This window comes from Ictidomys tridecemlineatus, chromosome 10 (genome assembly GCF_052094955.1).
Source record: "Ictidomys tridecemlineatus isolate mIctTri1 chromosome 10, mIctTri1.hap1, whole genome shotgun sequence".
Lineage (NCBI taxonomy): Eukaryota > Metazoa > Chordata > Mammalia > Rodentia > Sciuridae > Ictidomys > Ictidomys tridecemlineatus.
Genome location: NC_135486.1, coordinates 106678401 through 106693433, shown reverse-complemented (window position 1 = coordinate 106693433; position 15033 = coordinate 106678401). Strand labels below are relative to the sequence as shown.

The 15033-nt window shown below is 59.2% G+C and overlaps 1 protein-coding gene across 1 annotated transcript; it reads left to right on the top strand.

Moving 5' to 3' along the window:
- The first annotated feature begins 930 nt into the window (after positions 1-930).
- Fscn1 (fascin actin-bundling protein 1) lies at positions 931-10480 on the top strand. The gene is made up of 5 exons (XM_005340037.5): positions 931-1894; positions 7909-8065; positions 8154-8275; positions 8552-8719; positions 9163-10480. The coding sequence occupies exons 1-5, from the start codon at positions 1063-1065 to the stop codon at positions 9363-9365; spliced, it is 1482 nt and encodes a 493-aa protein (XP_005340094.1). The 5' UTR covers positions 931-1062; the 3' UTR covers positions 9366-10480.
- The last annotated feature ends 4553 nt before the right edge of the window (positions 10481-15033 follow it).

Below are 15033 nucleotides of genomic sequence, written 5' to 3'. Positions count from 1 at the left end.
TTGTAGGGAATGTCCCTTCTGAGGGAGGAAGATGAAGCACTGGGGTCCTGAAGGATGGGAGAGCTACAACCAGAGTCACACTCTCCACACAAAGTCAACACAAAATTGGGGCTTGGGTGGGGGAGTGGAAGGCACTGAGACCTCGCTCTGAGCTGCTGGGCTGGGCTGTCCTAGGGTTGTCTGACCTCTCTGATGTACCTAAAAAATGGGAACAGTAATTCTTGCCCTGCCCACCCCACCGCCTGGTAGATCAGAAGCATGTGACTGTGCATCACCAGAACGGGGACACTGGCACTGACACCCCCGCTATCACTGAGACCTATTTGGGCCAGCCAGGCTGCATGGCACTGGGACAGAAGCCTCAGGGAACCACAACTTCTGCTCCAGAGGGTCTTTCTGCAAGGACTAAGTGCATCCTGGATTGGGCGGTTGGGGTCCGCAGTCCCCTCTCCAGCTCCAGCCCGACCGTTCCTCACCAGGTCTTCTCATCTGCCAACCTTCTTCTACCTATCTCTGGCTCCTTCAAGACCCTGATCTAAGGCCACTTTCTGGGGCGCTCCGGATCCGACTCCATCTATCATGGATCTGCGCTGTAGTTCTTGCGGCCTCTAAAGTCACCTCCCACCTGGCCTATCCATCTCCACCCCTCCCCCCCAGGTTTGGGGCGGTGGGGGACATCCCATGGGTTCCATAGTGGGCACTGGGAACCAGGGATGGAGCGATGACATGGGGGAAGCCGGCGGCCGCGGGAGGAGCGAGGGCTGCAGAAGCCGGTGGTGGAGAAGGAACGGACGCTGAGTGACAAGCCGCGCCCGGCGCCCCCCGGGCAGCCCTCCGCAGAGTCTGCTCCGGGCCCTCCCCTGCCAAGCTCGGGGGCGGGGCGGGGCCTCGCGGCGCTGACGTCACCCCGCCTATAAAGCGGGCGGGAGCGGCGGGCTGGCATTGTGGAGCGCTGCGGAGGGTGCGCGCGGGCCGCGGCCGCTAAACAAAGGAGCAGGGGAGCCGCTGCGGGGACCGCCACTCACCTCCCGGGCCGCGCCGGGGCCTCCGTCCGCCGCCACCATGACCGCCAACGGCACAGCCGAGGCCGTGCAGATCCAGTTCGGCCTCATCAACTGCGGCAACAAGTACCTGACGGCTGAGGCGTTCGGGTTCAAGGTGAACGCGTCGGCCAGCAGCCTGAAGAAGAAGCAGATCTGGACCCTGGAGCAGCCGCCCGACGAGGCGGGCAGCGCAGCCGTGTGTCTGCGCAGCCACCTAGGCCGCTACCTGGCAGCGGACAAGGACGGCAACGTGACCTGCGAGTGCGAGGTGCCCGGCGCCGACTGCCGCTTTCTCATCGTGGCGCACGACGACGGCCGCTGGTCGCTGCAGTCCGAGGCGCACCGGCGCTACTTTGGCGGCACCGAGGACCGCCTGTCGTGCTTCGCCCAGACCGTGTCACCGGCCGAGAAATGGAGTGTGCACATCGCCATGCACCCGCAGGTCAACATTTATAGCCTGACCCGAAAGCGCTACGCGCACCTGAGCGCACGGCCGGCCGACGAGATTGCTGTGGACCGCGACGTGCCCTGGGGCGTCGACTCGCTGATCACGCTCGCCTTCCAGGACCAGCGCTACAGCGTGCAGACCGCTGACCACCGCTTCCTGCGCCACGACGGGCGCCTGGTAGCGCGTCCCGAGCCCGCCACTGGCTACACGCTGGAGTTCCGCTCCGGCAAGGTGGCCTTCCGCGACTGCGAAGGCCGCTACCTGGCGCCGTCTGGGCCCAGTGGCACGCTGAAGGCGGGCAAGGCCACCAAGGTGGGCAAGGACGAGCTCTTCGCCCTGGAGCAAAGCTGCGCCCAGGTCGTGCTGCAGGCGGCCAACGAGAGGAACGTGTCCACGCGCCAGGGTGAGTGGGGACGCCGCCCCGCGTCTCCCGGTCGGTGCACAAAGCACACCCCACCCGCATCCTTATAGTCTCCCGCCCTTTCCAGCCCGCGGCGCCGCTGCTATCGCCAGTTCCTTGAGTGCCCTGCGCTAGGCGTACAGGCCACCTCGCCCCTCCACGGGACTTGTGTTTCCGCCAGAGGAGGGGGCAAAGGGGTGGGGCCTCGCCCATCCTCAGGCGCCGCTACGTGCCTCCAATCCGAGGCTGGAGTCATGGGGCTCCCTAGGCCCAGCTTTGGAGCCGCCCTGAGTGCCACCCCCACCCAACCTGGGTTCTCCCCACGCGCGCTGATGCCTCGAATCCTCCCAGTTCTTGGGGAGTGGGCTCCCCCGCCCCTTTGCTCTTGTGGGTCCGCCTTTCCTCAGGCCTTTAGAGAGGGCGGAGGCGACGGTCACCCCTGGCACAGGCCCCCAACCCCCTTCCTCCTGTCGCTGGCAAGGTGGGGGAGGTTAGCCGGGCTTTTGATCCCGACGGGGTGTGCTTCCACCTCCCCTCGAGCCTGGCCTTATGCACCTCCTCCCATTGCCGGGCGGGGTCGGGGCCTGCGGGGCGGGGGGGGGGGGGGGGGCTTCCCGAGTGTCTGCCCTTCCCCCAGCCCCTCCTCCCTCGCCTGCCCCGCGCTGGAGGCCGCGGCCTTTGTGAGCAGGGGGCGGGTCGCCTCGCTGGGCCCTCCCTCTCCCCCTTTGTCCTGCTTGGTCTCTGCAGATGGGAAAACCAGATGCGGCGGGGCGGGGGAGGGGATCGGCTCTGGAGGGTCCTCTTGCAGAGGAAGCTCCCATGCGGCCATAGACGCTGTCCAGGCGCAATGTCCCGTCCAGAGGCGCCCCGGGAGGCGGCCTCACTCCTCGAGCAGCAGCCGGCCAGCAGCGTGGCTCGGATGGCAGCGCGCCAGGCACCCCGCCCTGTGCTCCGCTCAGCGGGCGTCTGAGCTGCCTGGGCGCTCGGAGGGAGACCCCAGCCCCAGCCCGACTCCCCGGGGAAGCCCCTACCCTGGAGTGGATTCGTGCCCAAAAACCCTACAGGGAACAACTGGCGGCAACTCGATCCGTCCCTTCCAGGGCCTCCCGCAGGCAGGCCATTTCCGACGGGTCTGGGCGCCAGAAGTGAGTCCCCCTCTTTGCCTCCTTTCCCAGATCCTCCCCCCTGGCCCTGTCTCTGCCTTCTGGCGTTCCCTCTCCTTTGCCAACAAGCTGTTTGCAGCCAGAGGCCCCCTGGAGAGGCCTGTGAGGGTCTTGCTCCTGGATGGGCAGTTGGACCCCAGCCTCGGAGATAATTGGATGGGAACCCAGTCAATTCCCTCCCAGTGGAGGGGGTCCTCGGATGTCCATTCTCTTGACTGGCTTTGGGCCCCTTTGGCAGTGAGGTAAAGGTGGAGGCCTGGGAGGGGCCTGAGTTAGCTGAGGTAAGGCCCAGAGAGGTGAAGCCACTTGCCCTGGGTCAGGCAGCAAGTAAATAGTTTGTAAACCTGGGTATGTTTGACTCTAGAATGTGCCCTTATCTGGGCACCCCTGTGCTTGCCAGCATTCTGTTTCCCATCTCACAGTTCTAGGTGAATCAGGATTTCTACCTGTTTAGTAAACATTGAGGATGTGCCGAGATGTGAGTGGAGAAGAAATGTAGCTTACCTTCTCTTGGGGACATGACTGAGATATCAAGGAAAAGACTGGGGATACCAGGATCAGGTTCTCTGATTATATGGGCAGGTTGCTCTTTCCTGAGAGGACACTTGAGCTGACCTTGAGTGACATGGCTATACTAAGTGTGGGGAACAGTGGTGGCTACAGCTTGTGCAAAGGCCCTGTGGCAGGAAGGCACAGATGAAATTTGTGGCTAGGATGAAGTTTGGGAGGTTGGGAGGTGGGGCTGGGGGGACTTGCAGGGCCACAGGACTTGGATGGTACTCATTAACACAGATGTTCTCTGTGACTATTGGGCTGTGTCCAGAGCCTCCTTCCCTGGGGAGGATGGTACTAGAGCAGGTGACCTTAGTCCTTGGGGGCCCAAGGAGGAACAGAGAGCCTGAGGGTATTTTTTGGCAAGCCTGGGCAGACACCTCTGTAGTACAGCTCACTTGGGGCACCACAGTTATGATTCAAGCTGATTCAGTTATGATTTCAGGAGGAGCCTGAAATTGAAGTAAGGCCGATCTGGCTCATCTTGGTGTTTAAAGGGATGTGAAATGGGGGATGGGGAGGCTTGGGGGTCTGAGGCTGAGCCTCTACTGTATCAGCAAACGCTGCCGCCTCAGGGCTTCCAGGGGTGGAGGGGACACAGGATCCTGAACCTCCATGGGGTGGGGGTGTGTCTTGGATAGGCCTTCGTGGCAGGAAGGCGGGCCTGGGCCTGGGTTCCGCACATGTTGGGAACCGCCAGTCAGGAAGGAGGAGGATCCTGGGGCCTGGCTGGGGATATGAATCATCCCTGCAGGATGTGTGCGGCTGGGTCTGCGGGGGCCGGGTGCTCCTGGCAGAGGTTGCCTCCTGCCTTCCAGCCTCAGTTTCCCCAACTGGGACGTGCACAGACTCCCCAGGTAGGCCGTGCTCCTGGGAGGAGACGTTACACAGGGCCGGTTAGCCTGTGGACAAGCCTTTACCCAGGTGGCATCTCCCTCCTGCTCAGGACGCTGCCCTGCGTGGCTCAGCACACTCCTCTGGTCTCTGCCTCTCTTCTTGTCACTTGCCCTTGTATCTGAGCTCTGCCCCCAGCTTGGCTCTGTGGTGCCCTGTCCCAGCTATTCCAAGGGACTGTCAGGCTGGGCTTTGCGAGAATGCATGAGTTCTCTCCCTGAGGCAGGGGCTGGCCTGTGAGACGGAGAAGGGGTTCAGGGGTTCCCAGCTGCCTAGAGAGAGGGAGGCGAGGTGAGGCCACGGGTTTTCCAAGCCCCCTCCCTAATCGGGATGGGTTCAGGGGGGAAGTGCCTGTTTTGGGCAAGCCAGGGGGATTTGGGAGCTCCTAAGGGCTGGAGGGGGTTCAGGAAGGTGACCTCAGGGAGCGAGTGCCCTTTTTGAGCCGCTCCCCCAGAGAGTGGCAGAGAAGCTGGGTGCAGGGGTCAGGATGGAGGGCGGGCAGGGCCCAGGGCTTCCTGGAGAGGGCAAGAGCTGTGTCCCGGGCGCCTTCGAGGAGCCTCCGCGGGGCTCCTTGAGCCTGTGACTCAGGTTTTCTGTGAAGAGATAAATTCCACAGAAAACCCGTTCCCATGGTAACAGCGCCCAATTAGAGGCAACCAGGCCAAGTGGGGCTTTTGGGGGCTGGGTGGGGCCTTTGGGAGCCCAGCTGGGTGGGTGGGGACCACTCCCCTCCCCCAGCCCTTCCTGGTGGGAGGACCTGGGGGTACTTGGCACCAGGCCCCGGAAGGCTCCCTACATCCTGGCAGGGATGAACCCTGAGGCAGGGATCAGTGAAGGTGTCGCCCAGGGTGCCTGGTGCCACCTCGGGTGCCTCCCTGTCTGGTTGAGGCCTTTCATCAAACTTTCTGAGGCCTGGAGGCAATCCCGTGGGTGGGGTGTGAGGACCCAAGCAGTTGGTGGCCGTCCCTGGCCCTGGGCGAGTAGTGGCCTCCTCAGGAGCTCCCTGTCTTCCTCTGTCTGGGAGGAGGAGGAGGATGGTGTCACTTCATGGGGTTGCTGGGGGGACTGGGCTTGACTGGGGTCCACTCTTGCACAGGTGTAGCTGGTGGTGCCCTGATCATCTGCGAGGCCCTCAGCTCCAGGTTCTGTCCCCTTGGCCTCCTTCCTGCGCCTACTGTCCTTCCTGGGGAGCCTGGGCCCCCTCTGTGCTGCTGGGGTGGTCCCCAGGGGCTTTCCCTCCTGCCTGTTCCCTTCCTTCCCTCTGGTCACTGTGTTGGGCGGTGGTGCTCTGTGGCTGGGGCAGGCTGGGGCCTACCATGCAGCCTCCTAGAGCAGGATCCCGGTGCCCAGCTCGCCTGGCTGATGGACCCTTGGCCTGCCTGCAGATGCGCACCCCCTTTCTGGGCAGGCGAGGGGGACCGTGGGAGGTGCCCTGTGTAGCTGTGGCCATAGGGCAACCCTGTGGCTTTGGCTCCTCTCACTGGGTGGGGTCTGAGCAAGGAGAGACCTCCGCTTCCCTGGGGTCTGGTAGTAGGTCTGTTCACCAACAGGGGCCCAGGGGACAGGTGAGAGGCCCAGAGGTTCTAAGAGGGGCAGGGGCAGAGGCTCGGACTGTCAGGAGGAGGCTGCACCCATCCCTTAGTAGACCCAAGGCACAGTGGGGGGAAGGAGGGCGTGGCCAGGAGTCTGCTCCCTCCCCTCCTAGAGCTACAGACCTCTTACTTTTTCACCCTGTGACCTTGGTCCAAGGACATGCACCCTCAGGCTCAGTCTCCCTCTTTGTGAAGGAGGGCTGAGGGTCTCCTCTGCCTGGCACTTAGGGACATGTGATTGGGTTCAGATGGCAGCAGCACCCCCAGACTTGGAGGATGTGAACTAAAGGTGGGTCCTTGCCAGGTGGGTGTTGCAAGCCTATAATCCCAGTGCCTCCGGAGGCTGAGGCAGGAGGATCATCCCGGGAAGTGGGGGGGTTCCAACTTAGCTGAGGCGCTAAGCTACTCCGTGAGACCCTGTCTCTGAATAAAAAATAAAAAAGGGCTGGGGATGTGGCTCAGTGGTTAAGCACCCCTGGGTTCAATCCCTGGGACCAAAAAAGAAAAGAAAAAAGTGAGTCCTTCCGCTTCAGGCTCCAAGATCTGCCAGCTGTCCTCTCCTCTGTGGGATGACACCTGCCATGCCCTTGGGGCCCTGCTTCTTCGAGGCCCCCAGAGGTCCCTCTTGTAGGTTTTTCACTAAAGGAATCAAGGGACAAAATGACAGGGGCTGCACTGCAGTGGGGGGCGGGGAGGGAGGAGCCTTCCCAAGGATCATCATGGTCACCCGGGCTCTTTCCTGATGCATACAGATGTCACACGGCTCCCAGGCCCAGACGCAGCACACACGTGGGTGAAGCACACATGTGGGTGAAGCACACACGTGCGTAACAGACAGTGGGGGTGTCCCGCGCCCAGTGTTCAGCGGCGAGGGGGCGTGACGAGTTTTCTAAATGTTCTGGAAGGATCCTGCACTCTCGTGTTTTACTCTTTTAAATCTCACCCATTCTGGAAGCAGGAAGACTGTAACGAACCCCCATATACCGCCTGCGCCCCGCCTCCCCCAACCTGCGATGTGCTGCTAAAATATCTCCATCTGTGCCTTTATGTGATGTTTTTGGTTGTATTTAAAGCAAATCCCTGACACCAGGGCGTTTTATCCTGAAATACTTCCATCTGTACCTAAAAAAATCAAGGCCATTTCTTACATAACCACAACATACACTCAGTCTCTCCTGCCCAGTCCCAGGCCACAGAAAGGTTCCTCACCTGGCTCCAGAGAACCTCTTGGTAGGTGATTTGTTCAGAGGTGTCACTTCTGTTTGTTTGTTTGCTTTGGTTTTGGTGCCTGGGAAGGAACCCAGGAACTCTTGCAGGCTGAGCATGTGCCCTGCGCCACCAGCCCTTATAATCTTTTTTTCCATTTTTTGGTGCTGAGGATTGAACCCCAGGGTGCATAACCACTGAACCACATCTTCAGCCTGGTTTTCTACTTTTTATTAGAGCCAGGGTCTTGCCGAGTTGATAAGGGCCTCACACAAACGCTGAGGCTGGGTTTGAACGCGTGATCCTCCTGCCTCAGCCTCCCAAACTGCTGGGATTACAGGCATTGATTGACCACCACCCCCAGTGCCCCTAGGGTATTCTATGGTCAGAGGTAGAAGGTGGAAATGGTGTAGCGAGCTGGGCCCTTGACTGTCAGCCCAGTCTTTGTGACTGGGTCCTGTCGGCTGCCACTCATGTGCAGGCTGAGGGTCTCCCTGCCCTCCCTTCCCTGTGGTGGCCCTGTGTGTGTGGATGTGTGATGGCGGGGCAGTGGGTCCAGAACTGGGGGACACAAGGTGCTCTGTACCAGCCAAGGGCTCCCTCTCCGCAGGTATGGATCTGTCGGCCAATCAGGACGAGGAGACTGACCAGGAGACCTTCCAGCTGGAGATCGACCGGGACACCCGAAAGTGTGCCTTCCGCACGCACACGGGCAAGTACTGGACGCTGACATCCACCGGGGGTGTGCAGTCCACCGCGTCCACCAAGTGAGTGGCCCCCTTCCCCTGCCCGTGCTCTCATCCCTTTCTCCTGTGCCACCCAGATGGCGCCCTGACCCTATCCCACCACCCCCAGGAATGCCAGCTGCTTCTTTGACATTGAGTGGCGAGATCGGCGCATCACCCTGAGAGCGTCCAATGGCAAGTTTGTGACTGCCAAGAAGAACGGGCAGCTGGCCGCCTCGGTGGAGACAGCAGGTAGCTGCCTTTGGGCACACGCCATGTCTCTGGTTCCCTGGCGCCGCCCTTATAGCCAGGAGGGTCAGGCACACCATGGTCACTTACCAGCCCCACCTGAAGCCCACATTGTGCTGGGCACCCCTCAAACTGGCCCTGCCCCTGCTTACCCAAGAGCTGGCTACTGTGTGACTCCCCAGCTTCTCTGGCTTTCCCTCTCTGAGCCATACCCTGGCTGTCCCAGCTCCCACCCTGCCCCCTTTCATGAGGCTCACCGTCCCTCTCCTCCTGGCACAGGGGACTCAGAGCTATTCCTCATGAAGCTGATCAACCGCCCTATAATCGTGTTTCGTGGGGAACATGGCTTCATCGGCTGCCGTAAGGTCACTGGCACCCTGGATGCCAACCGCTCCAACTACGACGTCTTCCAGCTGGAGTTCAACGACGGCGCCTACAACATCAAAGGCAGGTTCTTCTGGAAGGTGCCAGCCAGGGAGCACTGTGGCCCTGCCTGGCCCCAGGGGAGGGGTGTCCCGTGGCCACCCGTGCCCTGCACTGGGAACCACGCTTTCCCTCTTGTCTGTATGGGGGACTTACCTGATTGCCCTGGACAGGGGGACGCGGAGGGTGGGAGGTGAGGAGGGAGGTGAGTTGGGGGAGGCTGGCTGGACACACCTCAGCTGCCGGACTGAACCCCAGACTCCAGAGTAGCTGAGCTGGACTCAGAGCTCCATGTGTCCAGTGTGGGCAGGAGGGTTTGGGGGGCACGGGGACTCCAGTCAGTTCTAGAAGCTGGTGGGGGACATTGATCCTTGAAAAGGAGAAGGAAGGCCATGCGGGATGGGAGCCGGAGGGCAGATGGGGGTGGGGGTCCCCGGGACACAGCTTGACGGGTCCTCCCTCCCCAGACTCCACGGGCAAGTACTGGATGGTAGGCAGTGACTCCTCTGTCACCAGCAGCAGTGACGTCCCTGTGGACTTCTTCTTCGAGTTCTGCGACTACAACAAGGTGGCCATCAAGGTGGGCGGGCGCTATCTGAAGGGGGACCACGCGGGGGTCCTGAAGGCCTGTGCAGAGACCATCGATCCCGCCTCGCTGTGGGAGTACTAGGCCCACCCTGGCCTGCCTGGGGGCTCCTTCAGTCCCTCCTGCTAACCCTCTTCTTCAGGTGGCCCTGTGGCAGCTGGTGAGCCCCTTGCCTTTGAAACTGGAAACCCCAGAGAAAAACGGTGCCCCCACCTGTTGCCCCTACTGACTCCCTCCCCTGTCCCCAGGGGTCAGCAACTGCAGCCCATCCCTTGGAGGGACTTCGCGTCCCTCTGCCCTCTTGTGCCAAGGGACAAGGCTGCCACCTCTTTCTTCTGACCTCAGACGACTCTGAGCCTTATTTCCCGGGAAGTGGCTGCGGGGCAGTGTGGCCTGGCAGGCCCCTGGGCATGGCGGGAACGCTTAACTGGAATCTCCTGCTCCCTCCTGCAGCCTTTCCCTGCCCCCAGGAGCTGGGTGCTTGTCCCCAGCCAGCCAGTGGGGACTCCTCCATGGAGCCTAGTCCTGCACACCTGTAGAGGAGGGTGGCCTTCCCGTGGGGCTGACCTAGCCAGGGCAGACTTGCCCGTGTGTGTTGTTTGGGGTCCTGGCTGGATGGCAGGGTCTCTGCTCCCTGACTTTAAGCAGGCTGCAGGTCCTGCCCCCGGGGCATTCTGGGCTGGGCTGGGCTGGGCTGGGGATGCCCTGCTCCTGTCTCTTCCCTTCCACTCTGGCCTGACTGGAAGCAGAAAATGACCAAATCAGTATTTTTTTTTTTTTTTTAATGTCACTGCTGGAGGCGCCCCGGGCAAGCCTGATTGCAGTTGTGAGTGGTCTTGGCGGGGTCTTGGCACTTGCCCACCCCCTCCCCAGCTGGTGCCCTCCTCCCTCCCTCTGCCCACCCCCAGCCCTGGGCCCCTATGCCTCAGCCGAGCCCTGCCATGTTTGGTGCTCCATGTCTGACACCTCGGGTCTCCTAGGCAGGAAGAAGCCAGGTGTTCCCTGCAGCCGGGAGCTCTGGGGTGAGCCTGAGCCCTCCAGGTCCCGGCCACCCTGCCCCGGCCTCCCCTCCACCGTGCATCTCACTCTGGGTGTCTTGGTCTTTTATTTTTTGTAAGTGTCATTTGTATAACTCTAAATGTCCATGATAGTAGCTTCGAACTGGAAAAAAAAGCAAAATAAAGTACTGCAAGTCTGCACCCCTGAGCAGCCTGTGTCTTGGTGGGGGCTGGGATGGGTGGGGGAGACCTGGAAGGCAGGCAGGCCCTGGCTGCAGCGGGTGGCTGGGAGCTCTGAACCAGGCTCCCCAAGGAAGTGCACTCTGGTTTAGCCCCCTCTGCCCAGACCCCCGGGCTTCTAGTAGGAGCAGGGCTGAGTACTGGGCCTGGGGTGGGATTCGCACTCCCATTCTGCGTGCTGAATATTCAAGTGCAGGTCAAGGGTAATTCGCCCTCGGTTGATAGATGCCCCTGCCCAGGGGTCCCTTCCCCAACATTAAATTACACACCCCACAAATGACATGCAGTATGCACATGGGGCTGGGTTAAGCTCGGAGGTGGGTCTGTCCCAGGCAAACAGGAAACTGAGGCCTATAGACCAGGATGTTGAGCCCATGCCCTTGCCTGGCTGAGCTCCATGGGGCCAGCCTCTGCAGGGACTCCGGAGGGGCAGGCCTTAAACTGGGCCTTGTGTGTTTCCATTTCATGCCAGGGTATCCCTAGGGTTCCATTTTACAGAAGGGGAAACAGACAAAGAGCAGAGTTACACCCTTGCGTGGTGAGCCGCGAGCCAGCAGGTGCCCACCAGCCAGGCCAGGATGGAAGATGGTGCTGGCCCCCACCTGTCTGAGGCCCAGAGGGCACGCTGATTGGCCGCTGATGACAGAACAGGGCGGCCCGCTCTGTGATTGGCGGTCCCTAGGAGCGGGAGTCCTGAGATTGACAGGGGCAGGTGGCAGCCACAAAGGACTGTTGGCCTTCAGGGGTCTCTGCAGCTCCCCCTCATTGAAGCCAGGCCGGAAGCCAGAGAAGTGTCAGTGACAAGGAAGGACAGATGAAACCTTCAAGAGCCAAATGCAGGGAGACTGCCATTCCCGAGGCAGAGCTCAACTCTAGGATGGCCCTGGGTCTGGTCCCCATATCCAGGTGCCACCAGCTGTTACAGAATTCATTCTGCAGAAATCAATGAACTCTGTGTGACAGCGGGTGGCTGCAGCCCTGGGTCTGAGGGAGGTGAAGAGGGACATTCCTAGTTCTCCCGTGGGTGGTGCCTCACCCAGGGAAAGGGACCTGTAGGGGCACAGGACTTCCCAGGGTAAGGGGAAGGCAGTGAGGTTCCAGGTAAGGTGTGGCTTGGGGTCCACGGGGACCCCTCAGACCCACGTGGAGGCAAGAGGAGGAGGGAGACAGGAGGGCGCTCTGGAGGGCCACAGGGAATACCAGACTCACCTGGGCACCCTGCTCCCTGCCTCCTGGCCTTTTCCCTCCTGGGGGTCTCTTCTGTGGGGACAAGTTCTGAGGTTTCCCAGGGCAAGGTTTCCAGGACTTTGGGTTCAGCTGAAGCTGCAGTCTCCTTTGCTTCTCAGGGGTTCTGTACACAAACAGTGCTCTATCACACATCAACGCCTGTAAACTTGCACCCACACAGACTCGGGATGCACGGGCAAGTGCAGATACGTGTAAACTGATGCACATACACAGTAGGTGCAGAGTGTGTCCAGAGGCATGTTGTGCGCATAGACACACAGATACAAGATCTGCACACACAGCAACCACAGACATGCCTGTAATTCTAGCAGCTCTGGAGGCTGAGGCAGGAGGATTGCAAGTTTGAGGCCAGCCTCAGCAACTTAGGGAGACCCTGACTCAAAATAAGAAATAAAAAGGGTTGGTGATGGAACTCGTGGGAGAGCATCCCTGGGGTTCAATTCCCAACACACACACACACACACACACACACACACACACACACACACACACACAGTCCTCAGCCTGTACCACATTGGCTCTCAGGATACAAACCTGTCCCCTGTGCCCCAACCTCTGCATTTCTCCCAGCCAAGTTAGGGGACATCAAGGACCCCCCCCAACTCTGAGAGTGGTGTCTCTACCAAGCCTGCAGTATGCAGTGACAAAAAAGTCCCACTCCTCATTGCACAGATGGGAACACTGAGGCCTGGAGAGTCCCCAGGGAGCCTAAACAACTGTGGCCAGGACTCCAGGTGACCTGGGGTTAAGCGTGACCACAAAAGATCACTAAGGGGAAATATTCGATGGCACTCCAGGGAAAGAGCAAAGAAAGGAGAGGCAATCCTCCCTGCTCTGGGGCAGGGAAACAGGAAACTGAGCAGGCTGGGACAGCTCTGGGCCCCCCGCAGTCTCCCTGGGCACACCCCACCCCCCGCAGGCTACCTGGGCCCCCCAGCCCCCCATTGCTGTCCAAAGGCCAGGCCCTCACTGGGATGGGACAGCCCCAGGAGGACTCCGCAGGTCTCTGGTGGGTGAGAGCTGTGGGCTTCCAGGACACGTCTCCATGGGACACCCCTCCAGGTCTCCTGCACCCCACTCCTTCTACAGGGCCTCCGGGGAGGACCCTCAGGCCCATGAGGCCTGTCCCACTTGAGAGAGGAGGAGAGCCCACCTCACTCCTGTGATCGTCTAGTGCTTTTCCTCAAATGATGACTTTGGGGACCCAGAAGGGGCGCTGGGAAGGGGCGCTGCTGGGGCCAGCGTATTCCTGTTGGAGCAGAGGGCGGTGGGGATCTGGGCCTCCCTGAGCTGTGGGGAGGGCTCTGAGACCCACCCCGGGGGCAGTGAAAGGAGAAGGGAATAGATGGGGTCTCCCAGATGGAGGGATTGACACCCCTCACTATGCACCAGATGCTAATCCCTTTACACATATTAACTAGTTCTGTCCTCGTAATGGGCTGGATTGTGTCCCCCTCCACCCCGATTCCTATGTTGAAGTCCTAACTTCTGCTAGGGACAGTGCCACACACCTGTCATCCCAGTGACTCGGGAGGCTGAGGCAGGAGGATCGTGAGTTCAAAGCCAGCCTCAGCAATTTATGAGACCCTAAGCAACTTAGCACGACACTGTCCCAAAGTAAAAAATAAAAAGGGCTGGGGATGTGGCCCAGTGGTTAAGTGTCCCTGGGTTCAATCCCTGGTATAAAAGAAAAAAAAAAAAAAGAGTCTTAACTCCCAGTACCTGAGACGGTTTGGAGGTAAGTTAAAATGAGGTTTTATAGGCTGGGGTGTGGCTGAGAGGTAGAGCACTTGCCTGGCATGTGTGAGGACCTGGGTTCTATCCTTAGCCCTGCAAAAACAAATAAGTAAAAAGAGGTCATTAAGGAGTGCCCTAACCCAATAGGATTGGGGTCCTTATAAGAGGGTATAGGCTAGGTGCAGTGGCACACGCCTGTAATCCCAGTAGCTCAGGAGGCTGAGGCAGGAGGATCTCGAGTTCAAAACCAGCTTCAGCAAAAGTGAGGCACTAAGCAACTCACTGAGATCCTATCTCTAAATAAAATACAAAATAGTGCTGGGGATGTGGCTCAGTGGTTGAGTGCCCTTGAGTTTAATCCCTGGTATCAAAAAAATAAGAGGGGATGTCTGGGTGTGGTGGTGCTGCCTGTAGTCCCAGAAGCTTGGAAGGCTGAGGCATGAAAAATTGCAAGTTCAAAACCAGCCTCAGCCTCACTTAGTGAGGCCCTAAGTAACTCAGAGAGACCCTGTTTCTAATAAAATGCTAAGAAAGGGCTGGGGAGGTGGCTCAATAGTGAAGCATCCCTGGGCTCAATCCCTAGTAATAATAATAAAAAAAGAAAAAGTGTGGGGGATGGGCCACAGATGCCCACCACAGAGGGAGGAGCCCGTGAGGACCCGGGATGGCGGGGATGGCGTCTGGAGCCCTGGAGAGAGACTGCCAACTGCCTCCATCTCAGACGCCCAGCCTCCAGGCCTGGGAGAGAATAAGTGTCAGCTGTTAAGCCACTCGTTCCATGGTCCTTCTGTTACAGGAGAAGAGTGGCCCTGAAAAGGGTCCAGGGAGTTCCCAGGGGGACGGCGGAACTCCACTCGGGACCTGAGGAATCAAAAGAATTTCAGCATCCACCAGTCCCACATAGACAGGAGACACAAATTCAAGGAGAACAGGGGGCCAGGCTAAAGTAAGAGATGGCAAGGTAGGTGGGAACGGTATCTGGTGACCTCAGATGGCTTCTGGTGGCCTGGTCAGTCTCCAGATCCTCAGGCTGACACGGTCTTCATTATGAGATCAGTAGATAGCGCTGGAAAGTCCCCTAAACCTATTGGCTCCTTGAAATATCGTATCAGTCTTAATTGACTTATTTGGGGTTAATGAACAGTGCACAGGTAAGTTTATGGTTTTTCTAGAAAATTGGGAATGATGGGCCTGGGAGAGAGACTGGCTTAGGGAATGACAGGTCTGGGAAATCATGCAGAAGTTCTGAAATAGAATCTTTTCCTCATCTTTTCTTTATGTCTCCTTTCTATTTATTATTATTATTATTATTATTAAGAATTTAACCTTTATCTTATTTATTTGTTGTTATGTGGTGCTGAGGATGGAACCCAGGATCTCACCTGTGCCAGGCAAGCGCTCTACCACGGAGCCCCAGCCCAGCCCTGTTATTATTATGATTTTTTATGCCAGGGATTGAACCCAGAGGTGCTTAACCACTGAACCACATCCCAGCCCTTTTTAAATTTAGACACAGGGCCTGGCTAAGT